The sequence below is a fragment of the Herpailurus yagouaroundi genome, unplaced genomic scaffold, assembly GCF_014898765.1.
Source record: "Herpailurus yagouaroundi ecotype Mexico unplaced genomic scaffold, PumYag 185, whole genome shotgun sequence".
Lineage (NCBI taxonomy): Eukaryota > Metazoa > Chordata > Mammalia > Carnivora > Felidae > Herpailurus > Herpailurus yagouaroundi.
The window spans coordinates 13,242,988-13,270,215 of NW_024412416.1; the positions used below are offsets into that span (position 1 = coordinate 13,242,988).

The following is a 27,228-nucleotide window of genomic DNA, read 5'->3' on the forward strand; positions in this document are numbered from 1 at the left end:
GCATTCCGCTTCTGGTGTTTACGTTGTGAAATGACAGCATATCTGTGTTCCTGGGGGGTGGGGCTGAAAAGAGTCTAAGGCTTCACCTTGATTTTTTTTTTTTTTTAACGTTTATTTATTTTGGGGACAGAGAGAGACAGAGCATGAACGGGGGAGGGGCAGAGAGAGAGGGAGACACAGAATCAGAAACAGGCTCCAGGCTCTGAGCCATCAGCCCAGAGCCCGACGCGGCGCTCAAACTCCCGGACCGCGAGATCGTGACCTGGCTGAAGTCGGACGCTTAACCGACTGCGCCACCCAGGCGCCCCTTCACCTTGATTTTTGATCAGATTTGTTTTCATAATCTTTTCTCCATGCCGTGAGGCCCAGTGTGGCATCTTGGATTTGGGTTATTTCGGTTCAAGACCCGGAGGACAGTGGACTTAAGCGTTTCCTCTGTGCTGTCCCTCCCCAACACACACACACACACACACACACACACACACACACACCCATGCTGAAATGTTTATCCTGAATTAGGCATTTACAAGACTGACCCACCCGGAGGACCTGATAACTTTGTCCAGACCATCACTGTAAATTTCAAATGTTGTGCAAACACGTTCTTAAAAAGCTCCCTTCTGCCTTAGAGAATGCTTCTGAAATCCTGCGTGTCCAGGAGCTGACAGAGTAATGTTATCAGACCCTGTAGCTCTTATGTTGCTTGGATTATAACTCAGTATTTTCTAAATGCCGCTGCAAAGCTTCAAGGAAGGTTTTCCAGTTCTTCTATGACAGGAGTTTAGGAAATATTGGGGATCTGTATGTTTGAGCCAGAATATTGAATCCTTAAATTCATAGTGTGCATTGCTGCAGGAGTGGGGAGGACATGCTTGCCTTTCGCCCTGAGCATTTTCTACCTGCTCTGCACGGTTGCATTGTTGCGAGGTAAGAATTCCTCTTAGATCAGTTCAAATCGCTAATATATGTGGCTTAGAGCCTGCAGTATAATATTTATGCAGCTTCCAAAAGAGACTTGGGAGGATTCCCTGTAATTCAAGATGGTAGTCTGAATGATGGGTGTAGGATTTTTTTTTTTTTTAAGAAATCCTTGTTTGTCCCGTGGGATTTTCACACTTTTCGCCTGACGGCACTGTATTTTACTCATACTGTATAAAGCTGTCAGTGTGTTCGTTATATGTGTCTCCTGAACACTCTGAGCAGATGACAAGAACAATGGCTGGAGGGGAAGAAACACATTTGAATCAACATCTTCAGAGCAGAATTGCTCTAGCGTCTCCTGTTCCCGCTCCTACGCGGACTGTCCCTCACACTTTGCCTTGTTGCACGTTCCCTCGCGCTGTTGGTAGATTACACCGAATGTTTCATCTGTATATAAAAATTAAAAATTCAAACAAAAATCTGGCCCACATAAGAACAGGCCCTTTGGGCATATGGTTCATTATGCAATATTCGTTTAATTACTAAAACACTTGGGATGGCTTTCCTGCCCTTACTTTCAACTTGCAAAGTTGGATCTCTTCTGTTGCACAGAAGATGTAGCACAGAATTCTGAAGGAGCAGAAAAAGGAAAAGCAAAAAAAAAAAAAAAAAAAAAAAAGAGCCTTTGAAGAAATTACTGGAATTCACCAAAAGGAAGTAGGATTCTCAGGATGAAGCCAGTGGAAGTAAGGATTTCTCTCTCTCCCTCCCACCCCCACCCCCACCTCTCCTTTTGGTCTCTGTCTCCCTCCCATTAGGCCAGTTTTACTGTGGTTAGTTTATATAAATGCAAACAGGGCGGGAACACAAAGACTCAGGATTCAGGTTTCAAGTACATTCCCTCTGAGGGACTCAAGTGTCTCCATGAAGCTGGCTAAGTTTTATTGGTTCGAAGGGGAGTACTCTGAAAGTGTGCCTTTAATTGATTTTTCAGGGCAAACAGGTGGTGATGGTTTAGACATGTCCTAGCCTCAGTGCCACTCCTAATTTGAGGCTGCACGTATAATAGCTTTATTAAAATATACAATCTCCTGGCTTTGCTTTTACCTGAACATCTGCCTCTTGGTCTTTAAAGGGCCTTTTAAAATATTTTCATTCTGTGCTTAAATGGATCACATCCTAGAAAGGCTGGAGGAAGTCTTTATTTTCTACCTATGGCATCAGACATTATTTTTGGTTTGAAATGAAAGTGTTACAATGCAGGCGGCATCTTTAAATAGGATCATTGTTGTTTTAGAAATTTTTGTGGTTGTCATTGTTGCGGGCACATTTGTTTATGTGATGTGACAGTGATTTGACCATTAAGAGGCCAAAAGCTGATGTTTACGTGATGTTTGCATGATTTGAACATAAGAGGCCAAAAACTGAGTTTGGCAATCCTGGGTTTTGATTTGAACTTTTATTTTTGGTGAGCAAAAGATTGAGTGAGCAGCTGCGTGTGAGTATATATGAGTGCGTGTGTGTGTGTGTGTGTGTGTGTGTGTGTGTGTGTGTATGTACTTAAATACCCCATCTTGGGTTTCTTCCTGGTTTATAGTGATGTCTCAGTGTTGTAGGAAAGCTCTTCAGATTCCGCCTGATTGAAATAAACGTGGGATTCCTAAAAGCATGTTTAAGGAAAGGAGGATCCAAACCTTGGCCTCATGTTTGTTTTTAGAGGCAAGTGTGTGTGGCCCGCATATAAGCAGTTCTCTTTCTGATGAAGCAAATAGATAGTTTATCCAAGTAACGGGAGACCATCTAAGGCATGCTCGATAGGATTCCTAAAGGAATCGCTCTTTGCTATAAATAGCATCTCTCTGTCATCAACTATTGGAGGGTTCCTGAAGGAAAGCACCTTAGTCTGGTTTAAGCACATTGAATATGTACAGAGCTATTGCAGACTTCCTGTGAACGGGTTGCAAGCCTACTTCTTTTGGTGCCAGAAATAAAGCGACAAGCAGAGTAACTTAATACAGTGAACTGTTTTACTTGATCACTGCACTAACGCTAATTAGATACACTTGCTTTATTACCCAGAGCGATTTCTTCTGTATTCATTCTGATCTAATCTTTCTGTGAACATGAAGGAGTCAGTCGTAAGTGTGAAGTTTAAGCTTTCCGTCACCACTGTGGCCTGATGTTCACGTGACCAAAGTCAGAGAACACTTTTCGAGAACGCTTTGTCCACGTGGAGTACAATTCGAGCCCCGGTGGATTTCTACCACGGAGGGTGCCCACAGTGCCAACGGTTACACATCTGAAAGAAGTGAGATACTTATCTGTACATTTAATGGGATTTTTCCTTGACCCCTTCCAGATACCCAGCTTTATGGGGAATAAATAAATGTGTGAGGATTTGTCCTCCCTTCCTTTAATCAGAGCAGAGAATTTGCCGACGGCTTTGAAAGATACATTTACCGAGATCAGACGTTCTACGGCTCCATTACCAGTTTCTGCGAAAACGCGTGATGAGACATTTATTATCTGGTTGTAGACCTGAAATGATAATCCTTCCAGGGGTAAAAGCTGATAGTGGGAGCCCATTAGTTGCTTTCTTTCATTTAGTTCCGAGCGTTTCTACTTTGTGAACTAGTTGTTCTGCCTTTATGCGTAATGCGGGACTTTTATTTTGTTTTATTTATTTATTTTGAGAGAGAGAGAGAGAGAGAGAGAGAGAGAGAGAGAGAGAGAGGTTGAGCAGGGGAGGGGCAGAGAGAGAGAGGGAGAGAGAGAATCCCAAGCAGGCTCCGTGCCATCAGTACAGAACTCGATGAGGGGCTCGAGCTCACGAGCCCTGAGATCCTGACCTGGACTGAAATCAAGAGTTAGATGCTTAATCGACTGAGCCACCCAGGCACCTCAGAGGGGGGCTTTTATTGGGCCATGGGCAATCGTTGGACTTTGTCCCATTTATATAATGTCACCAAGAAATGGAAAGTATACAGTGGCCAGTAGCCTGATACAAACATGAAAGTGATGGGATTTTAATAAACGCTTTGTACTTAAAGGAGGGAAAAGATCATGCATTTAGTATCGAGCTTATGTAAATACAAGTTAGAAGCATTCTTTTCTGTTTTTAGAAAGTCGCAAGGTATGTTCAGAAGGGGAAAATAAGTTAACAAAACCTGCATGTCTAGAAGAATACAGTGTAAAAGTCTCCAGCCTATAGTTAATTTTAAGATTATATGGACTTATGTATAGACTTCTCCTAAAATCAGAATGGAATTAGCTATATCTATAGAAACATCCGCATTTTCCTTTTACACAGAAAAGTGTTCTTGTGAAATCGGAAGTTTGAAAATTACATAAATTGTTTACTCCAGCAGTCACGGAAGATACTAAAAGTAGGAAACACCTAATTCAGGTGTCTTTCTGCCAAAGTACTGGGAGAAGACTCCCCGCACAAAACCAGAACTAGCTGGCGGAGTTTTGTCCTTAAGGGATAAAGCAGGAGGCCCAGTTTGACTTTTTGCCCCCAGTGAACTGACCAGACGACTATGTCATGTAGAAACAGTCAAAGACAATGCCAAATGAACACCAGAAATGGCATATTTTGATGCTCCAGAGAACAAATGGCTACTGAGCCTTGATTTGGTAAACTTTTCCTCTCTCTGTATATGGCATGATGTAGAAGTGCAGGTAGGTAGGAACTTTTTACTGGAGGACAAGGGAGAAAAGTGAGGGTCAGGCCAGCGAAGGGCATTTCAGTTTGGAGCCCAAGCCAAGTTGACGTTTGCCAAAGCCTTTCTTCCATGATGGGTGCCTCTGTTCCCTTTGCCTCTTTCTAGGTGGAGACTGGACCAGGAGGAACACATCCCTTTCTAGACCCTGGCTTCTGCCAAAAGTGTAGAATTCACTTTCTGGCCAGTCTACACAGCCCTTCCCAGCTTCCCTAGGGAAATCCTTTCACATTATACCACTTGACTAGCTTTCTGTTGCTCGCCTAACAAATTCCCATACATGAAGTGGCATTAGACAGCACAGATTTATCATCTTACAGTTCTGGAGGACAAGAGTCTACCCCAGATCTCACTGGATCTCAAATCAAGATGTTAGAAGGGCTGTGTTCTCTTCTGGTGGCTCTAAGGGAGGATATATTTGCTTTCCTTTTCCAACGTATAGAGGCTGTCCGAGTTCCCTGGCTCGTGATCCCCTCTCCATCTTCACATTCCAGCAAAGGCGCGTTGTTGAGTCCTCACATGGCATCACTCTGACCTTGCCGTGCCCTCACATCTTTTCCTGTCTTCTTCTGTCTCTGCCCTCCACGTTGAAGGACTAACCCTCGTGATTACGTTCGACTCCACCAGGTAATCCATGATGAACTCCCAATGTGAACGTTCGAGGATTAGCAGCCCTAACTCCTAACTCCATAAGGGAAACCTTAGTTTCCCCTTGAACTGTAACATATTCATTTCTCTGCCTACCCCAGCTAGGCCCTGCATCGCCTAATTGTGGTGTTTCGTTCATGCTGCATTCTGATGAACGAAGATTTATGAAACAAGCATTGGCCCCTTGCGTAAGTTCATAGGAAGTAATTCAGTGAGGCGTTCATTTGGGAGGAGGGAAGAGGCCACGGACCGTGGACATTTCAGTCAAGAGTGGCTGGGAGAACTGCAATTACAAATACACCAAAGTCACATGTGATCGGCAACGTGGAAAGATTTCTGGTATTTGGTCAGCTCGGCGGGCTTCTCTCATGGCGGCTGCTATATGGAGGGCTTTATGCCTGGGAGGAAGCAGTGTGCCTGCTCACAGAGCGGATCTTGGGTGTGAGAACCTCAACCAGGAGAGGAATAGGTGGGGCTAGTTTCAGAGGCCAACTAAAAGGGATGAGGAGACCAGGAATGAGTCCAAGGGTTGTCCAGGACTCAGAAATAATTCCTGGTGAGCGGAGGAGTGTAACTGGGCATCAAATGTATGGTGGTGTTTCCCCACGCAACTCCCCACAGTTCATCCAAATCCAAACCACGTTTCAAGAACCTACAACAGCCTGTGTGCTCTGTAAAACACCCCTGAGCATCCCAGACAGAGGTGATCTTGTTCTCTCTCCTGGGCTATTGCATTTCCTTCCTGAATTTTTTTCTTCGGTGTCTCACTGCATTGCTCCTTTCCCATGAGTAAGAGCACTTTGCTGCAAAAATTATCTAGTTGAATATCTGATCCTGGTTTTGTTTTTGGTGTGTTTCGTGTACAGTCACATCTTCAACTTGTTACTGTGACCTGCGGTCTTTCCACTAACTGACCCCCGATTAGCACTCCAACCTTCTCTCCAGTCTCGTTTCTCTATGATCCATCCCAATGAGTGAGTTGTCTTACCATCTTTAAAGATGTGAAGCCTTTATTGATTGATTGATTGATTGATTGATTGATTTTTACCTCTGTTGTGTCTTTTGCTCGCGCTATCCTTCTCTTACTAAAGAGAAAGTTAGTTGAAACAAAGCACTGCCACTCTCTAGCATTAGGCAAACACAAAGAAATAACTTACTAAATATCTTATCTTTGGCCTGCGTGCTTTTCTAGAGAAATAATTGGTGACATTGAGACCAACCAACCCTATCTTCCAAGTGGCTTTCTTCATGCTTTTATTACTGTCCCTTGACTTGGGTTCAGTCATTCATCTGCTTTAAGAATCATGGCAGTGATCGGGGCGCCTGGGTGGCGCAGTCGGTTGAGCGTCCGACTTCAGCCAGGTCACGATCTCGCGGTCCGTGAGTTCGAGCCCCGCGTCAGGCTCTGGGCTGATGGCTCAGAGCCTGGAGCCTGTTTCCGATCTGTGTCTCCCTCTCTCTCTGCCCCTCCCCCATTCATGCTGTGTCTCTCTCTGTCCCAAAAATAAATAAATGTTGAAAAAAAAATTTTAAAAAAAGAATCATGGCAGTGATGATGCCTCCTCCCTTCTGTCATCACATTGAGTCCTTCCGACAATGCTTGGGGAAGATATTACTGTTCTCATTTTACAGATGAAAAAAAGGCTATGTAGTGTTTCCACGAGCTGCGAGTATCCGCTGCGAGGATAGAACCACGATTTAGAGCCAATCAAAATGAATACGTCCTAAGCACCATTAAATACATGCTTCATGTTAAAAAATGTAATTGCCTCACAACTGTTGGAGATGACACAACAGGAAAGCGTGTAGCATAGTAGTTAAGGGCACTCAGCTCCATAGTCAAACTCACTACAGATCAAATTGTTAATAATTTTATTTTCTCATTTAAAATGTTCTTTTGATGACTATGCAATCATATATAATGATGTTCTCTGCTATTTTTATTTACAACCATATGTGAATAAGACACCATGAGAAACTCTAATTTCGGGGTGTGTGTGTGTGTGTGTGTGTGCACGCAGAGATAGTTTATACTGGTAGATGCTGGATGATGGAAACTGTCATTTTGTTCCTGTTTTCTTTTTTTTTGTTTTGTTTTTTAAATAACAGCAAGTGCCCCGTACATACATAATAAACACTCCATGAAGGTTCGTTGAATGGATGTTTGAATTGATTAATCAGTTCCTCAGTTTTCATTGATTTGGAACCCATGGTATATTTGACTGCCTTGACTTTCTGGGCATTGATGTAGATGGAAATAAACCTCTAACCAGAACTTTCTCCTGCTCCCCCTTTTCAAGCCACACACAAATGTTCACATGCTGGGGGGTGCGGGGTATTGCAGCAGGGGAATATTTGTAATTCGTGTATCTGGAGTATCTCAGGTTCTGTTCTCTTGAACTTGTATAAAGCCATAGTTTAGATTCTGATTTAGGGCTTCCTGGTCTACCCTCCAGACCACTACAAGCAGCCTTGTGTTGTGACATCATCCAACTGCAGTGTTGGGTAACAAGTTGTTGAAATGCAAAGGATACAGTTAGACTTTTAATGCTCATCTTGACTGTAGTTTCAATTCAATAAATCTTTGAGTATCTATTACATACAAGACCCTGTCCTATGTTTTATGTAATTTATGCAAATTATAGATGCTTCAGGATTTCAAAGAGTAAAACTTGAACAAAATGACCATGATGCCAGGCAAATGTATTTTGAACCAGTTATCAGGTGTCATGAAACACCAAGTAACATAATGGCTTATCCCAGTCAGGGGAACCAATGAGAAAGAAAAAAACAAAATTAAATTAAAAAAAGAACATTCCTAGAGGCACTTAGACTAAGAGGCACTGAGAAATAAAACATAGGTAGTTTTTAAGAAAAGTAAATTTTTGTGTGCCTAGAATTTAGAAAATATGGTAGGAGAGAGTCAGTAAAAACAATAGATGTAAGTTTGGGCCATATTTGGATTTGATCCCCTTGGATCTCATATTAAGAGTTGTAGACTCTGTCTCTAGAGAGCAGGCAGACACAAAAGGCTTTGGGCGGGAGTGCACCATGATGAGAACTAAGCTTTGGGTTATTACTTTGGCCTTGATGTGAAAAGTTAGGAAATAGAGAAAAGTATTATGATAATACATGAATTTGAAGTTTATTAGAGTAATCTGGGCCAGAGATTGTCAACTTGCAAACAATAGGGGCCATATTTGGTTCAGTGTGTGTGTGTGTGTGTGTGTGTGTGTGTGTGTGTGTGTGTTTTAGTTATCTGGTTTCTGTCTTTTCTCCTTTTCTTCTTTATTTTTAAATAAATTTTGTAAATGTTTATTTTTGAGAGAGAGAGAGAGACAGAGCATGAGCATGAGCAGGGGAGGAACAGAGAGAGAGGGAGACACAGAATCTGAAGCAGGCTCTGAGCTGTCCGCACAGAGCCTGATGTGGGGGTTTAAACCACGAACCGTGAGATCATGACGTGAGCCTTAACTGGACGCTTAACCAACTGAGGCACCCAGGCACCCCTCTTTTCTTCGTTATTCCCCACCCTGGACTTCCTTACTTTCCAGATCAGTTCTTTGTCCGTATCATTTGTAAACCAATATATGGCTGCTTGGGAGCCCTCAATTGCATGGCCTTTGAAAGCATTCCTAGGTCAGTGCAAAATCATACCCATTGTGTCTAGTGGTAGGTTACCTGCCATAAAAAAAATTAATGTAAAATATAGTGTATATATAAGGGAGTTTATAAAACTATGCGTATGTGTGTACAAGTTAAGGAATAACCATTAAGAAATACTTGTGTGCCTATCACCCAACTTGAAAATTAAAAATCTCCATTATTTTCTAAGCCCTTTTCCTTTTGCCTCTTTGTGACCGAATGCTTCTTCATTCCTCTTCCCCAGAAGTAATGGTGACACTGAATATTCTGTCATTCTCTCACTGTCCAACTGTAGTTTCGCCAACTTTGTGTCTGTCTCTGAACAGTGTAATTCAATTTTGCCTGTTTTTTGGAGAGTGGATAAAAGCAATCACAATACTTTAATGCCTTACCCTGCGGGTTGCAGATTCACTCAAAATAGTATTTTTGACGTTCATCCGTGTGGCTTATCTTCATTCTGTACATTTAACTTTACAAGTAAATTATTTGATTTATCCATTCTACTTTAGATAGACATTGGATTGATTCCACATTTGTTGTTTTGTTTTATTTTTTTTTTAATTTTTGTTTTTGGCTGTTATGAAGAGTGTTCTTGATAATAGTGATACGTGTTTCGTCTGGGGGGCACGTGCAGTTTAGCGTCCTGACTCCTAATGTGTGGTGCCGGGACATCAGCGTCAACATCACCTAGGAACTTGGTAGAAATGTAATTTCCCCGTCCCCACCTATTGCCTTCAGGGATGAGACCCAGCAATCTTGTTTAAAGCAGCCAGCCCCCTGGTATTTCTGATGCACACCAAAGTTTGAAACCCATTCCTCCCAAATTTATACCTAGGACTAGAGTTACTTGGTTATCTGATCATTCTCTTTAGTTAATGCCAACCATTTCCCAAGTGACTGAGCCATCAGGCATCAAATGAAAGTTAATCATTGCTCTGCATCTTGGAAAACTCTTGGGATTAGCTGGCTTTTTCCATTTTGTCCATCTGACGTGTGAAGCGGTACCTTGGAGTGGTTTGAATTTGCACTTGCCTCATTACAGATGAGATTCAATGCGTGGGGGCCTTTATGTGCCTCTTTGTTCTTCGTTATGTAACCCCTACCTTTTTATTGAAAAAAAATTCTTACGTTTCATGTCAGATGTATCAATAATTTTTCCTGTGGTCTGTGCATCTTGTGTCATTGTTGAGGAACCATTCCCGGGCCCATGGTCATAAAGATGCCCTTTACATTTTCTGTGGCTTTGCTTTTTATACTAAAAATTTAAAGCTCCTTTCAATTTGATTTCGTCATTGTGCTCTGGCTCTCCAGGTAATCGGTCTCGTACCAGTTCTTGAATCTTCTACTCTTTCCCAGGGGCCTGCAGTTTTCACAAGGTCATGGATCAAGTTGTGCTGTCCCATTGGTCTCTTGTCTACACCTGTCTCAATGTGACACCAATACTTGGCTTTAGCGTGGTTCCAATTTGTTTGACCTTTTCAGGAATGACTTGGCTGTTCTTGGCTTTTTGCTTTTCCACGTCAGAGTTGGAATTGGTGTGTTGTATTCCACAAAACCAGGGCAAGACACAACCAATATTGAAAATGAGGCAGACTCAGAATTAGTGGGTGAACTGTCAAAATCGAGACATTGAAACATCACGGCAAAACGAAACCGAATGAATATAAATAAGAAATATTTGTAATGAATATAAATGAGAGCCAAATCGATGCAGTAGAGTACGTGTGTAAAATAGAACGGAAAATAAAGTGGAAAGTGGGTCTCTTCGAAAAACTAGTAAGATTGACTATTCTCTTCTGAGAGTTTTCAGTGGACAGGGTAAAGGCATGAGCATCAGGTATTAAAAGGGGGAAATTACCCAGATAAGGCGGAGATTGAACATAAAAGGATATTATGAAAGCGTATGCTTAAAATGTTAAAAAATGTATGAAATAGGTAAAACTTGTAGAAAGGTGTCTCAACGTGACTGAAACAGTATGGGAAATTTAATGGCCCTAAACCCATTATATAATTGAATCAGTAATTTAGTATCTGTACAGAAAATAAAACATAAGGCTCAGATAACGTTAGAAGTAAATTTTACCAAACATTCAAGGAACATATAAAACAAATCTTATATGAAGTCTTTCCAATTATCTTCTGGCTATTACCGTCGTCGTCTTCTTTTTTTTTTTCTTTTTAAGTCAATTGTCAGTTTAATTTTTATTCATGGAGAGGAAATATTTTTCTTCTTCTTTTTTCCTTTTTCCCTCCCCAGCGTCTGCCTTCCGACCTTGATTTTGGTGATTAGTTACGTGCCTGCACGTGGTTTTCTTTCTTTTCATCGTATTTGAGTTTCTTTAAATCTGTAACTTCACATCTTTGGTAAATTTGGGGAAATTCTCATCCAGTATCATTTATAGCTTTTGCTCTCTTCTCTCTTTCCTCTGTCTTCCTGGATTCCAAATTTTTATGCGTAAATTGAACTTTTCTCGGTGTGCCGTGTAGCTTTTTTTTCTGTTTTATTTTCTCAGTGTATTTGCCTCTGCATAAAGTATGGATATTTTTACACAAATACACCAAATCGTGAATCTTCTCTTTTCTGTTATGCTGGTAAGTTATTTCATGGGCTCTTCGTTTTACTGACCCCTTTAAAAAAAATTTCTAGGGGCGCCTGGGTGGCGCAGTCGGTTAAGCGTCCGACTTCAGCCAGGTCACCATCTCGCGGTCCGGGAGTTCGAGCCCCGCGTCGGGCTCTGGGCTGATGGCTCAGAGCCTGGAGCCTGTTTCCGATTCTGTGTCTCCCTCTCTCTCTGCCCCTCCCCCGTTCATGCTCTGTCTCTCTCTGTCCCAAAAAAAATAAATAAACGTTGAAAAAAAAATTAAAAAAAAAATTTCTAGCTTTCCATTAGGTCTTATTCTAGATATACCAGTTCTCTGCTGAGATTCTCCATGCTTTTATCCATTTTCATATATGTACATACATATATATATATATATATAAATATATAAATCCTAACTGCTTTAAAATTCATATCTGGTGACTCTAACATCGAAATCATCTGGTTGTTCTGGTAGTCTTTTTTTCTCTTGATTGTCGGTCGTTCTTTTTTATCCTAAGTAGGACGAGTTATTTTTATTAAATGCTGGATAAGATTTATTAGCGTGTCATAGGGGATATGGACTGTGTTATCTTCCAGCAGAAAGGACATAGAGGAGGTGGGAAGAGTTGAACAAGTCCCTGTGATACGGTCGAGGCTGAAACGATCCAAGGAAGGATTTCAAACGTTTTGAGGATTTGACTGTTTCTAGGTTTCCCCGTGTACTTAGTGCATAGCCCTTCAGGTGTCTTCATGAAACCATGAGCCTTTTCTCTTGTCTCTCAAGTCTTAGCTGTCATAGTTTCTATGCACTCCAATTTTTAGCACCCTAGATTATTACATCAGAAACGAGCTCTATGCTGCTAACTTGTGCCCCATCACTATTTCGTCGCACATAGTGAATTGGTCCTAAATTGTGAATTGGCAAAAGAAAGCAAAACAAAAAAATCCCTGAAGGAGGTAAAGGGGGGCAACCTAAGCTTCGCCTCATTGCATCTGTCTTCCATTCTTTTTTCCGTAAGTTTTAACATTTATTTTGAGAGGGAGGGAAGGGCAGCAAGAGAGGGTGAGAGGATTCCAAGCAGGCTCCTTGCTGTCAGCACCAAGCCCGACACGGGGCTCGATCCCATGAACCGTGAGATCACGACCTGAGCCTGAATGAAGAGTCGGATGGATGCTCCACCGCCCGAGCCACACAGGCGTTTTGTTTGCTTTTGTGTGGGTTTTGTTTTCTGTGGGAAGATGGAGGTGCAAAGCTTCCGCTTCATACCGCAAAGTTCAAGTTTATGTTTCTTTTTTTTTTTTTTTTTAATTTTTTTTCAACGTTTATTTATTTTTGGGACAGAGAGAGACAGAGCATGAACGGGGGAGGGGCAGAGAGAGAGGGAGACACAGAATCGGAAACAGGCTCCAGGCTCCGAGCCATCAGCCCAGAGCCCGACGCGGGGCTCGAACTCACGGACCGCGAGATCGTGACCTGGCTGAAGTCGGACGCTTAACCGACTGCGCCACCCAGGCGCCCCTCAAGTTTATGTTTCTACTTCACACACCGGCTTAACACAAGAGTGTCTTAGAATTCCTTGAATCAAACCGTACCTCTCCCAATTTACGGGTTCTGCTGACCCCTATTTTAGTTCTAGATTGCCTCATTCCGCACAAATTAGCGTGTTTTTTTGTAAGTCCACGTCTGTGGAGGTTCGTGTACACATCTGTCATTGCTCTGAGCACATACATGCTTGCATTCAGCCTTTAGACCAGGGACAATTTTCCATCTCTTTGAAATCTTCTTATGCATACTTTCATGAAGGTCTTTTGGTGATAAGAACGGATGGCTTTTGTGTTTCCGAAGTGTCTTTGTTTTACTCTTAAGGCAATTTGTTAGATTCAGTATTCTAAATGGAAAGATGGAGATTGTATATATTCCATTTTCTTGCTTTTCTTGTTGCACTGAGAGGTGAAGTTACTCAAATTGCTTTTCTCTTTACAACTGAACCATCTTTTCTCTTTAGCTGCTTTTAAGTGTTTCTTTTTTGTTCCCAGGTGTGTTTTCTTTTTTTTCCTTCAGTTCTATGGCATTTTGTACGTATGTATTTATTTACCCGGGGGTAAATAAATTTATTCACTCGGGGGTGGGGGGGGGGGGGGAGTGAGCAAGAGAGAGGAAGAGAGCGAGGGAGAGAGAAAATCTTAAGCCAGACTTGGAGCCTAACACAGAGCTCCTATCTCCTGACGGTGAGATCATGACCCGAGCCAAAATCAAGAGGCGGATGCTTAACCAACTGAACCACCCAGATACCCCTCTAGTATGGCGTTTTTAGGCCTAAATTCCTTATTTATCCTGGTAAGGATGTTTTTTTTTTTTTTTTTACTTCCTGTATGGGTCTCTTTCAACAATTTTAGAAAACTCTCATTTTATCTTCCTATATGACCTCTTCCTCTTTCTTTCATTAATCCCCTGCCCCCACCCTGACCGCCTTCTCTTCTCTATCATCCGTGTCTCTTCACTTCTCTTGGATATCCATATCTTTGTCTCTCTTGTCTACATCCTGAAGTAATTTCCTTGGAGCCATTTCTCTGTTCACTGATTTTCTCTGCAGCTGCTTCTCGTCTGTGAATCCCTATACCCCTCACGCTGAAGTTGCATCCTTGCTGTTTTCTGTTGCTCCTCACCGATAATCCAGCTCAGGCTCCATGGTCCACCTTTGAAATAATTTCCTTTCCTTCTCTACCTTCATTGTACTCAGTGCAACATCTTAGGTGAGCACGGCTATAGAGAGGCGTGTTTAGGGCCTCTTGACGCACATATTGTGTTTCTGTAATCCACCCTTCTTTCCCCTCTTCTAGATGCTAGCACCGTCCTCAAGCTCTAATACGTACTCCGCATCCTCTCTCAGGTCATGACTGTGGTTGGCACAGGTGCCCTTCTGCTCATAGCCCCCTAGCGGCTCAGCTTCTCCCTTCGAATAGACATCAGAGACCTTACAGCTGTGGTCCCAGCCCCTCAGGACTGACTCCCGTGCCTCTCCCGGTTCTTCACTCCTTTCCTAGAGGTCTTACTCATGCTGCTTCAGCCACAGAGGTACTGCCTATTCCTTGCACGTACCCGTTCTGCTCCCACTTTTGGACCTTTGGATCCACTCTTCCTTCTGACCGGAAACCCTGCTCACCCGGATTTCCATACTTCCTCCAAGGGCTCTGCTCATATGTTGCCCTCTTGGCAAGGCCTTCCCTGGCCACCCCCACTTATAACTGCACCCCCAGCCCTGTTGCCTGGTATTCCCTTCTTTTCATTACTGTTCGTTGTGTTGTGTTTTTTTTTTCCCCACATAGCAGTTTTTATCGATACTTAATATATACTTGGCTTATTTTATCTGTCTCATCCTTCATCCCCAAATACAATGTGAGTTCTGTCAAGGCTGTTTCGTTATTGCTGGTGTTATTGTTGGGAGCGGTGGTTGGTTTGCTGGCTTCCTTCACTCTTGCTTCAAAGTCAGCATGGTTCAGCTCTTTTCCGGCTGGAACCGTAGAGGGTGCGGAAGAAAAGTAAAAGAAGGCTCCCGCTGTGCCAGAAACCCGTAAGGAAAAGCAAAAGTATTTTGCAGAGTTGAAGGTCAAGCATCTGGGGGAGAAGTTTTCCCAAAAGGTGTTTCGAAAGGCAAGGAAGAAGCTTACTCACAAAAAAGCTAAGCATCACTTAGCTAAGTAGTATAGGCAGAGGTACGGCACTGAGATTTGCGTAGCTAGTATGGCAAGAAGACCTGGAAACTTCCGCGTACCTGTAGAACCCAAATTGGCATTTGTCATCAGGATCAGAGGTGTCGATGGCGTGATCCCAAAGGTTCAAGGACCGTGGGACCATGTATACCATGGGGGTACCCAAACCTGCAGTCGGTGGACGAATTGATCTACAAGCATGGTTATGGCAAAACCCACGAGAAGCAAATTGCCCGGACAGGTAACACATTGATTGCTTGATCTCTTGGTAAATATGGCAGCATCTACGCGGAGGATCTGATTCACAAGCTCTGTACTGTTGGGGAAATGTTTCAAAGGAGCAAACAACTTCTGATGGCCCTTGAAATTATCTTCTCCATGAGGGAGCATGAAGAAAAAAAGCCCACCCATTTTGTCGAAGGTAGAGATGGTGGCAACAGGGAAGACGAGATCGACAGGCTTATTAGAAGGATGAACCAAGGTATCTCCCCCGATTAGTTGTGTGATCCGGTCAGTTAATACACGCCTACTTTCACATTGAAAAAAAATTAAAATAAATCAACAGAGTTCCCAGTAAGTGTTCAACAAATGTTTCATGAAGGGACAATGAGCAAGGAGTTTATACATGAAGTAAAGCAGTGACAGGAAATGGGGTTAAGGTATGGTGCTCTGGGATGCATTGAGGAGGAAACACTTCAGAGGTGAGGCAATGCTCAAGGAGTAGCTCTCGAAATGAGAGCTTTTGAGCTTTTTCTCAAAAGCAAAATCCCGAACACCATTTCACGTGTTGGGATCTGCAAATAGTGTACTGTGATTGGGAATCTAGAAGTTGTGGTGGATATTGGCTTAGGGTTGACAGTCCAGTAGGAGCCAGTTAAAGGAAGTTCTTAAATATTAAATTACGATGCCTAAGTGTCATCACCGTAGGCCAGGAAGCTATAACCAATTTTCATCAGGTTCATGGGCACGAGAAGACCTGGAGGTGTTTTTCGGTGTATACTATTGTTTTGCTTTATGATAGTGGGACGTGTGACACTTTTTTTCTCTTTTAACCACAATAAAGGCATTTGCACTTTCTCGAGAAGGAGTTGCTTACTGATTTGTTAGAGCAGTGAATGTATACTTGGTCAAATTGAAAACAGATTCTTGTATTATTTCCCTTTTGTTTAACCTTGGAGTTCTTTGGAAGAAAAGTAGCATAGCTTTGTTTCATGTTTACCCAGTACCTTTATTCTAAAATAATGTGAATGAGAATCTCTTCCCCCGAGTATGCCCTGTGCTTACAGGATGGTTATTCATGAAGACTGTATGATTATTTCAGGAGACACTGGTTTTCCATGTCTAGATTTAATGTGTATTGTAACCTATGAACCGATTCTCACAATATTGGGGAAGACATGCATGTGCATTTTTAAAAATTTTTTCTAATTGTTTTTGGTCCTAAGGCAAGGACCACTCTGGTGGTTTTCACTGGAAGCTAATCCCCTCTTCGGTATTTTGCAGATAAAACACCTTCCAACTCCCTTGAGTACTCAGTCAAAGTTATTGAACTTTGAAACAGTAGTACCTTAGCCAAAAGGAATCAACTTGCCCTTCCTTCATGCATCTTGGGATATTGCTTCTCAACATGACTTTAACTCAGGGGTATAGTACATTCGTAGTTTGGGATAAAGATATTTGATGGCCATTGGATTGATTGATTGCTTAATTATTTCCGGGTCACTTCCTAATGAAACCTGAGAAAAACGGAGCCCAATGGGGTCTGTAAAACTTTTTGTGATACGAGATAACATCCTTCTCATGTCATACCTAATCAAATTATACCTGGAAGATTTGTTCAAGTGTCTATGGCAGGATCTGTGACGAAGTTCTTCAGTCACAGCTACCTTGGAACCACAGGCATCACATATTTCTATCTTTAGCATTATCCTTAGCAAAACACGAAGTCTCTTTATGCATCACTTTTTTCTCGTCCGAGATTTGGCACGTATATATTTTTGTATCTGTTTTGGTAAAAATGATTACAAACAGATTTGGGGGCAAAAAGTGAAATCATGTTTGTAGCTAAAGGTTTAAGGTACTTTCTTAGAGTTGCTTTTTGGGGGAAGGTGAGACTGGGTCACCTTAGCATCGGCATTGTGGAATGCAGGGAGGAAACCCACTCTTATGTGGATCCTGAGAAACTTAACAGAAGACCATGGGGGAGGGGAAAGGGGAAAAAAAAGTTAGAGAGGCAGGGAGGCAAACCATAAGAGACTCTTAAAAACTGAGAATAAACTGAGGGTTGATGGGAGGTGGGAGAGAGAGGAAAGTGGGTGATGGGCACTGAGGAGGGCACCTGTTGGGATGAGCACTGGGTGTTGTATGGAAACCAATTTGACAATAAATTTCATATTAAAAAAATTAAAAAAACCCTTAAATACTGTATTTTTTTAGATGGACAGTTTTCACTTTTATTATTTTGTATGTTTTCTGCTCATATTTACTAGTTGTAATTCAGTGTATGAGTTTATTTTCCTTCACCTCATTGAGCATATTTTTAACAGGTGGTTTAAAGTTCTTGTCTTACAATTTTAACATATAATTCACCTTGAACTTGGCATCTGGTGATCACCTCTTCCTTGAAAATGATTTACATTTTCCTGACTCTATGTGTGTTGAGTCATTTTTAATTATATCTTAGATGTTAGGAATGCTATGCAGTAAAGACCTTAGATTTTCTTAAATTCTTTCAAATAAGGTTGATTTTTTTTTTTTTTTTTTTTTTTTTGCTGAGTTTATTTATTTATTTTGAGAGAGAGAATCCCAAGCAAGCTCTGTACCATTAGTGGGGCTTGAACTCATGAACTGTGAAACCATGACCTGAGCTGAAATCAAGAGTCAGACGCTTAACTGACTGAGCCACCCAGATGCCCCCACATAAGGTTGATTTTATTTTTTTAAGAAGACTTTTAACTTCATGAAGCTCTAACTGCCAATTCTGTCACACCTCCTGTGGGTGGTGGCTCTGATCCCAGTTAAGCCTGCTTTGAGTTTGCCCCACATCTATGGCAGAGACCTGTGGTGGAGTTCACATACAGAATTTCGGGTTTTCATTTGCTTGTGCTCTCCTTCAGTCCACTTCTGTGCTCTCTGGTGGCCCTGATTGTCCCCAACTTCTTTCCATGTTTCCTCCCCTCAGAAACAGGGCAAATTTTTCTTTTGAGTTTTAATCAGCTGGTATTATCACTGCGAGCACAGCTGTTCTTGAGGTAAAGGTGCAGAAACATTACAGATCTGATTTCTTCTGCTAAGCTTTGAATTCCCCTGCAAATAACCTTGGGGCAAAGTCTCCTATCTATCTACCAACTATCAGAGTCTACTAATTATCCTTGGTCTTTTTTGCAAACTTGTTTTCAGGGTATTATTATTATTATTATTTTGCTGAAAAGTGTGTATTTAGGAAATTAACTCTTCATCACAGATATAAGGAATATGCCTTGATTTTTAAAATGTTTCTGTTCTTTTTGTAAAGTAAGCTCTATGCTCAACGTGGGGTTTGAACTCACAACTCTGAGATCCAGAGTTGCGTGTCCTACTGACTAAGCAACCAGGGGCCCCTTGAAAAGGTTTCTAAAGGCACTAGTGTCTCACTCTGAAAGAGTTTTGAGCCCTCTGAATATTTAAATGTGGCTCCTTTTTTGTTGTAAAACACTTTCCGGTATTACTTAACTATACTTGATAGAGGCAAATCTTACAGCAAATGAGGTGTTTACCTAGCACAACAGCCCTCTAATAGTAGTTGATGTGCAAGTCATTTTGTTAAAGACATTTTATAAATAGCTTTATGATGAAGAAAAGAAACTAAAAATATGCTATTTCCTAATTTTTCCCAATAGTTTCATATCAGCCTCTTTTCACTTGAAGTTATATTTTGCAATATAAGGAAAACAATAAAATTCCACTTATCCAGTAGACATTAAGAACTAGTAACCATTTAGCATACAGTTAAAACTCCTAATCCTGAAAGAACTTTAAGAACAAGGAAAGGGAAATAGGTAACAATTCGGAAAATCTGTGGCTTTCCCTAGTAATCATTCTACTATTTTTCTCTGCTTTTCTCTATGTTGTTCATATTAAAGCAAAACAAGACATGAAAGTAAAAGAAAGAAACCTTTAAAAAGAAACTGATAGGAATATGTAAATTATAAAACCGTAAATAAAGCTGCTAAAGCACACCAGATTAATAGACTAGAGAAAATCAACAAGATAAAAATACACATTGATTCAAAAATTGTTTTTAAAATTCTACACTTACTTATTTTTTAAAGTAGATTTTTTTTTTAACGTTTATTTATTTTTGAGACAGAGAGAGACAGAGCATGAACAGGGGAGGGGCAGAGAGAGAGGGAGACACAGAATCTGAAACAGGCTCCAGGCTCTGAGCTGTCAGCACAGAGCCCGACGCGGGGCTCGAACTCACGGACCGTGAGATCATGACCTGAGCCGAAGTCGGACGCTTAACCGACCAAGCCACCCAGGCGCCCCTACACTTACTTATTTTTAAGAAGTATAGAGATTCAGCACTAAAAGAACATCTAAGTAACACATAGATTGGAAGGCAAAAAAAAAATTGCCATGATTTTCAGTGTATATGATTTTCCACATCAGGTCTCCATAAGGATAGATTTGAGATCTCCTGGGATGTCTGGCTGGCGGGCTCAGTCAGTTAAGCCTCTGACTCTTGGTTTCAGCTCAGGTCATGATCTCACGGCTTTGTGGACTCAAGCCCCGTAACTGGCTCTGTGCTGGTAGTACAGAGCCTTCTTGGGATTCTCTTTTTCCCTCTCTTTCTTCCCCTCCCCCACTTGCACTGACTCTGCCTCTCTCAAAATAAATAAACAAACTTTAAGAAGAAAAGAAATCTCCTACAACTAATAAGAGGGGTCAAGAATAATGTTACCAACATATAAAAATCAGTACTCCTGTGCCCCAAAGTAACTGAAGTATATAAATTTAAAATGCCCCCATTCATAATAGTATCAAAAGTCTTAAGTTACTTAGCAAAATAATAAAAAAAAAACATATGCAAAGTCAGTATGATGAAAGTAATAAAATATTTTGAGATATTATATAAAAGTCATGAATATATGGAGATATAATCCATATATTATGGATTATATCCTTATGATTCAGAAAGCCAATATCAAGATATCACTTCTCTCCAAACAAACATACATTCAAGGCTATCCCAGTGAAACTGTCACCAAGAAGTTTATGGACTATTACAAGTTGACTCTAAAATACACGGGGAAGGGTAAAGGACGAAGAACTACCCAAGATAAATTTGAAAGTGAGCTAATAGAGACTTGTTCACTCATATGCCATCTGGTTACTAAACTACAGTTAAAGATGTGGTCTTGTAAAATAGAAATATGTATCAATGGAAAGGATTATCGTGTACATAAGTAAACACTCTCCTATGGGAACTTGGTATGGAGCAGAAATGGCAATGAAAACAGTGAAAAAGATAGGGATCGGTACCACAATCTGATTGTACAAGTTGACTATAAGGGAAAAGTTCAAACTGGAAGCTTGTTTCCAATTATAAACCAAAAGACACTTGAGACCAAATAAGAAACACACACATGCAGTTGTCTTTTGGGAGAAAACATGATGAGATAACTTTATCATGTCAGAGTAGAATATGATTCCTTAAGTAGAACATTGAACATGAAAGGTACAAAATCTGAGATTGCAGATGAATATGTTTGACTACATTAAAAAATAAAACTGCTGGGGCGCCTGGGTGGCGCAGTCGGTTGAGCGTCCGACTTCAGCCAGGTCATGATCTCGCGGTCCGTGGGTTCGGGCCCCGCGTCGGGCTCTGGGCTGATGGCTCGGAGCCTGGAGCCTGTTTCCGATTCTCTGTCTCCCTCTCTCTCTGCCCCTCCCCCGTTCATGCTCTGTCTCTCTCTGTCCCAAAAATAAATAAACGTTGAAAAAAAAAATTAAAAAAAAAAAATAAAAAAATAAAACTGCTGTTTCTGCTTAAATTTTCAATGATAAGAGAGTATAGTGGATAAATTACAAAACATTCATTTGAACAGGGTACCATATATCAGTTAAAATGAATATTAGTGGATTTATACCTACACCATCAACAATCTATGAAACATGCTATTGAATAAAACGTTTTATTTATTTATTTAAAAAAAATTTTTTTTTCAACGTTTATTTATTTTTGGGACAGAGAGAGACAGAGCATGAACGGGGGAGGGGCAGAGAGAGAGGGAGACACAGAATCGGAAACAGGCTCCAGGCTCCGAGCCATCAGCCCAGAGCCCGACGCGGGGCTCGAACTCACGGACCGCGAGATCGTGACCTGGCTGAAGTCGGACGCTTAACCGACTGCGCCACCCAGGCGCCCCGAATAAAACATTTTAGAATGATCCGAACATTTTGATGCTGTTTATGTTATTTCTGATATAAACCTTCAATGTCCTTAGGCAAAGATTCACGTCCATTTTTGGTTGGCTTCTGGGAATGGGAGGAGTAGGTTGAGGGAGCAGGTGAAGATCGACAATGGGAAACAATTATCTGACATGTTTTACTTTTAAAAAAAGGAAGAATAATACATAAATTGGAAAGAAAAGTGACAGTACGTTGACAAGACTTCATGGGTGTGGGTGCATGGGGATTAGTTACGTTACTCTATGTAAGTTTTTTTCATTCGTAGAATATTTAGTAATATGACATGAAAAAATTATCCTAGGCATAAAGAATGGAGTATACCAAAATAATGGCATCAAAATAATCCTGTTGCCAGAACCTCAAAATAATATAAAAAGGTTAAATAGATAACACATGTAACACATGGGCATCTATGCAAAAACGTCTTCAAGTGTTAGCAAATACCATACAAATGTATATTAAAGGATGATTACAGTTCAGTTAAAAAGAGGTTTCTTCCAGAAATACAAGTTTACTTCAATATTAGGAAATTATAAATATGACACACCGTGTTGAGGTTGTAAAATGAAAAGGAAAAAAAAACCTTCCTTGTTTTTAAAAGATCGTAAACCCTCCTCCTTTCCTGATTTAAAAAATAACAAAAAATAAACCCTTGTTGAAATTGATGTAAGTATTCTTATTTCAAAAATATTTTCCTTTTTCAAATGTTTTCATGGAGGATTCCTGAAATATTTTTAAAATATTAAGAATAATAAGATGAATGCCTGTATGTCAACTTTCTAGTTTAAAAATGATTTATTGTATGTGTATTCTTAACGTGAAATGATTTATGTAGCTCAGACTAAAGGTCGGCATCATGCTTGATGATAGAAAAATAGAAGCATTTTCATTAATTTCAGGAGTGAGACCATGATGTCCCTTTCAACAGTTTTATTTAAAATTGTTTAGTTAGTAATAATAAAAGAAAGTACACATATTAGAAGGTTATAGATATTAGACAAGAGGAAACAGAAGCAGGTCATTTGTAGATTGTGTGACTATATTCTTATAACTCCCACCCCCCCAAAAAAATGAAATGAAAAGCTATTTGAAATAGTATGAAAGTTGAGTCATGTTACTAATTTAAAAATTGGTATGTACAAATTATTAGCTCTTAAAGCAAATAATTCTCTTCTTGAAACATATAATAGAATACATGATTAAATTCAGAATAGCAACCAAAATATAAGAAGGAAATCTATATTATCTGCAAAAATAAAACTCTAGCATGGTAGAAAATGTTTTCAGTAATTAGTGAAACAATACTGCTTTGGGAGTGGAAGATTTAATATTTAAAATGCAATAATTTGCCTCTTCTAAGTTAATATGTTACGAGAGTGACTTTTTCTATGAAATGGTCACAAACTCAGAGGCCGATAGAAACTGGGCAGGTATAGCACAGTTCTAGCCCATCATTTCCTTGTGACCAGCCAGCCTCCAGATTAGAAAATTTCAAGATTTTTAAAGAGACTTCGGCTATCTGAAGTTTTCATCTGGCATATTTGGATTTTTAAACATTGGCAGCCAATTTGAAAAGTCATCACACTCTATAGTTCAAGTAAACCTTACTGTTGGCAAAATTTGGTCTGTGGCCGGACTCTGTGAGACCTTGGGTTTTTCCATACTGCTTTACTAAATTCTGGTAAATCTAGGAGCAAAACACTGACTGTGGTTGACAGGGTCACGGGATTTCCAGGTATGGGGCTACTGTATTGTCCATTTCGGAGTGCGACTGGCCAACTTATCTCTATACCTTCCTCATTTTACTTTCGGTTCTAAAACTGTGTTAATTGCGTGCGTGCATGTGTGTGTGTGCGTGTGTGCGCACGCGTGTGTCCCTGTCTGTAACTGTTCTTCAAAGCTACCGTGGACAGAGTGTTCTGGATTTAATTTCCTTAAGTCAATGAGAAGGATTTTAAAATGACTCCCATCCTGATTTTTCAAGCAGTGATTTTTGTCTTGTCCTCCAATCAGGTATTTTTGGTCGCCGTCTGGAATTTTGAACTGTACATGATCCCCCTGGCCTTATTACTCCTCTTCATCTACAATTTCATCATTCTCACAAAAGGGAAGACGGGCAGCATCCAGGACAGCCAGGTGAGCAGAGATTCCAGTAACTGTGACATTTGTCTAGAGAAAGACGTGTGAACGACAGCAAACCACCACCACCAAATCATGGCCCAAGTGCTCTTGGTTTGAGAGACGAGGAGAAACTTGGCACACACGTTCATGTTCTAGTGGAGGACTTTTATTGGGTGTAACCTGGAGCGTTTCTTCTAGGCTATGTTCCTGAGTCTTGACCTACCTTCTTAGCATGAGGAGGGTCCCCGGGTGCTTGGTCATCATTACCATGCCGGCCGCGGATTTCAACGTGTGCCCATCTGGTTCATTGCAAGGTTACTGTGAATTACCTTCCCATCCACTGAAAAGACGCCTTTGATGTCTCCTTGAGCTCCTTCAAGACACAGAAGGCATTTGGGAGGCTAACTCAGGCCTTTCCACCCTAACACCCTTTGCAGTTTTTGTCTCTGGCTGAAGCCTTCAGAGCTTTGCCAACTGCCGGGGAAATCAGAGGGCAAGTGGCCGTGGGCACCTCTATTTTGCGGTGTCCAGGTCTTATAAATCTCAAGCTTCCCATGGTGTTGAAGGAAGCACCCGCAAGGCTTCTTCTCAAAGACCTGCCCCAGCGTCTGCTCGTCATACTTATTCTCTGACTCGCCTTCCCTTATTCCACGTATCCCAGCCCAAAGAATCTTTTCCTCCTCTGGGTTGGCAGGAACTTGTATTTATAGACTTGCTTTCTGGTATTATCTTGGCATCCCAGATTCAAGAACCAAATTTTTAAAACAAATCTAAGAGGGACGCCTGGGTAGCTCATTCAGCTAAGCGTCCGACTTCAGCTCAGGTCATGATCTCACGGTCCCTGAGTTCGAGCCCCGCGTCAGGCTCTCTGCTGACAGCTCAGAACCACGACCTCGCTTCAGATTCCGTGTCCCCCTCTCTCTCTGCCCCATCCCCTGCTTTCACTCTGCCTCCCTCTTTCTCTCTCTCAAAAATAAACATTAGAAAAATAAACAGAAATCTAAGATTCTGAGACATGTTAATAAAATATCTTCACATTGGGTTTTTCCAGACTCAAAAGCTGACCAACTTCACCCACTTTTCCTCACAATGCTATTATTTTTTTTAAATCTCTGAAATAGTGGATATTAAAAGGATGTTTTGCTGTCATTTGGGATAGAAGGGAAGTAGAGAACAGAGTGTTTAGGCAGGGAGCAGAAACATCAAGCAAATCCAGAATTCTATTCTGTTTGATATTTGATTGTTTAATGCAATAGCCATGGGCATATATCAATAATGAGGGGCCTAAAGATGCTAGAAAAAACTAATAAGTAAATAGCTTTAAAGTACAGGATTGCTTAAGGACTAAGCTTCACAGAGGTGCAGATGAAGGGAATTTTCAGAGAAACATCTTTAGGAAAAAGTGCTGTCAACTAACATTTTTACAATTTCTTTTTTATTTAATTAAATTAAATTAAATAATTAATTTTTTAAGGTTTATTCATTTTTTATACTTCCAGAAGTGTTCTTTTTTTTAAATTTACATCCAAGTTAGTTAGCATATAACACTTTTACAATTTCTGATCATGTTTACTTTTCAGCTACATCTATGGGATGTGTGTTTATAGCGTGTGTGTGTGTGTGTGTGTGTGTGTGTGTGCATGCAGAAATGTGTATGTATTCGTAGGCAGGTGTCTATGCACGTACATATGGGTACATAAGTATACGTAAGTGCATGTGCATATAAATGTGTGTGTATATAAAATCTTTTTAATTTACAGAACATTTTCAAATTTGTTACCTATTTTTTTAAGTTTATTTTGAGAGAGAGAGAGAGTACGTGTGTGTGTGCGTGTGTGTGTGTGTGTGTGTGTGTGTGAGCGGGGAAGGGGAAGGGGAAGGCAAGAGAAGGGAAGAGAGAATCCCAAGCATGTTCCGTGCTGTCAGCACAGAGCCCGACATGGGGCGCGACCTCATGAACCGTGGGATCATAACCTGAGCTGAAATCAAGAGCTGGACGCTTAACCGACCGCACCACCCAGGCACTCCAAATTTGTTGCCTATTTAAATCTTGATAACATAACCACGGAGGAGGCAAGGATTACTATTTTTACTTTATACTTGATGGAACTAAACCCCAGAGTGGCAAAGTGATTTGCTCAAGGTCACACGGCAGAAAGTGCTGGAACAGTGTCTTAAGCTGAAGACTTTGTCCCAGGCTGAAGACTTCTAACTCCTAATCACAATGTTTTTCCTCCCACAATGTGTTTTTATTGCATGTGTTTTTACCCATTTGCTTTCACGAAATGTGTACCACCGACGGTGAACAGGTGAGTTCTCCAGCCATCAGCAGACTGTCACACATTGCGAGCTGCCGCTCAGGGGAATTCTGGGGGTAATACAGTACCAGTCCTGGAGAAATTGCCTGGTAACTGCTCAGCGGTTTTATGGCGGCTAGCAGAGGACTCTGGATACTTCAGAGTTACTCTTTTTTTTTTTTAAGAACGTGAGAGTGACAATTCTGTTTCCTACTGGAACGGTGGCGTCTAAACAGCACGCCTGACCTTTGCAAGGTGGTTGAGCAGAAAGGTAAGCGTTCAAGCTCAAAAGCCACCCTGGTTTTCTACTCCCCAGCGTTTTGTCTGAGCTGCCGAACCCGCTGGACTGGGTACCAACATGTGTTGGCTTTTAAATATTGCAGTGTTGAGGGGCGCCTGGGTGGCGCAGTCGGTTAAGCATCCGACTTCAGCCAGGTCACGATCTCGCGGTCCGTGAGTTCGAGCCCCGCGTCGGGCTCTGGGCTGATGGCTCGGAGCCTGGAGCCTGTTTCCGATTCTGTGTCTCCCTCTCTCTCTGCCCCTCGCCCATTCATGCTCTGTCTCTCTCTGTCCCAAAAATAAATAAACGTTGGAAAAAAAAATTAAAAAAAAAAATAAATAAATATTGCAGTGTTGGGATTACAACTTATCTACTAAATAGCCAAGATTTTTTTTTTTTTAGGTTTATTTATTTTGAGAGAGAGAGAACGAGCACGCGAGAGAGAGGAAGGAGAGGGAATCCCAGGGACGCTCCACACCATCAGTGCAGAGGCCCACGTGAGGCTCAAACTCCAGAACCGTGAGATCATGACCTGAGCCGAAATCAAGAGTTGGACTCTTGACCAACTGAAGCCACCCAGGCGCCCCAAGCCGAGATGGCTAGACCAATCTGAACAAGCCTGTTCCCGGCACCTGGTGCTTTGGCCCTCAAACAAAAGCCAGGTGCCTGTTAGTCCCAGTCAGAGCCTAAGTATCCTCCCCTCACCTGCCCTCAGCCCCCCTCCCCAGATCACAAGGAAAACAATAATAATGCCCAGAAACCTGTAACTTATTCTTGAGATTGATTATATTCAGACTAATGCATTTCCTACTGTCTAATGTTTCAGTAATGGCCCCAAAGGAAAAGAA

At 41.3% G+C, this 27,228-nt stretch overlaps 1 protein-coding gene and 1 pseudogene across 6 annotated transcripts in view; both read left to right on the forward strand.

Moving 5' to 3' along the window:
- Nucleotides 1-27,228, forward strand: part of MCTP2 (multiple C2 and transmembrane domain containing 2) — a 244,812-nt gene that overhangs the window by 183,373 nt on the left and 34,211 nt on the right. For all 6 annotated transcript variants that reach the window (XM_040493757.1, XM_040493756.1, XM_040493758.1 and 3 more), the window contains one exon: nucleotides 23,696-23,818. In XM_040493757.1, the coding sequence (XP_040349691.1) occupies nucleotides 23,696-23,818 (123 nt within the window). The remainder of the gene's footprint in view (nucleotides 1-23,695; nucleotides 23,819-27,228) is intronic.
- On the forward strand, nucleotides 13,821-16,281 carry LOC121042205 (uncharacterized; annotated as a pseudogene).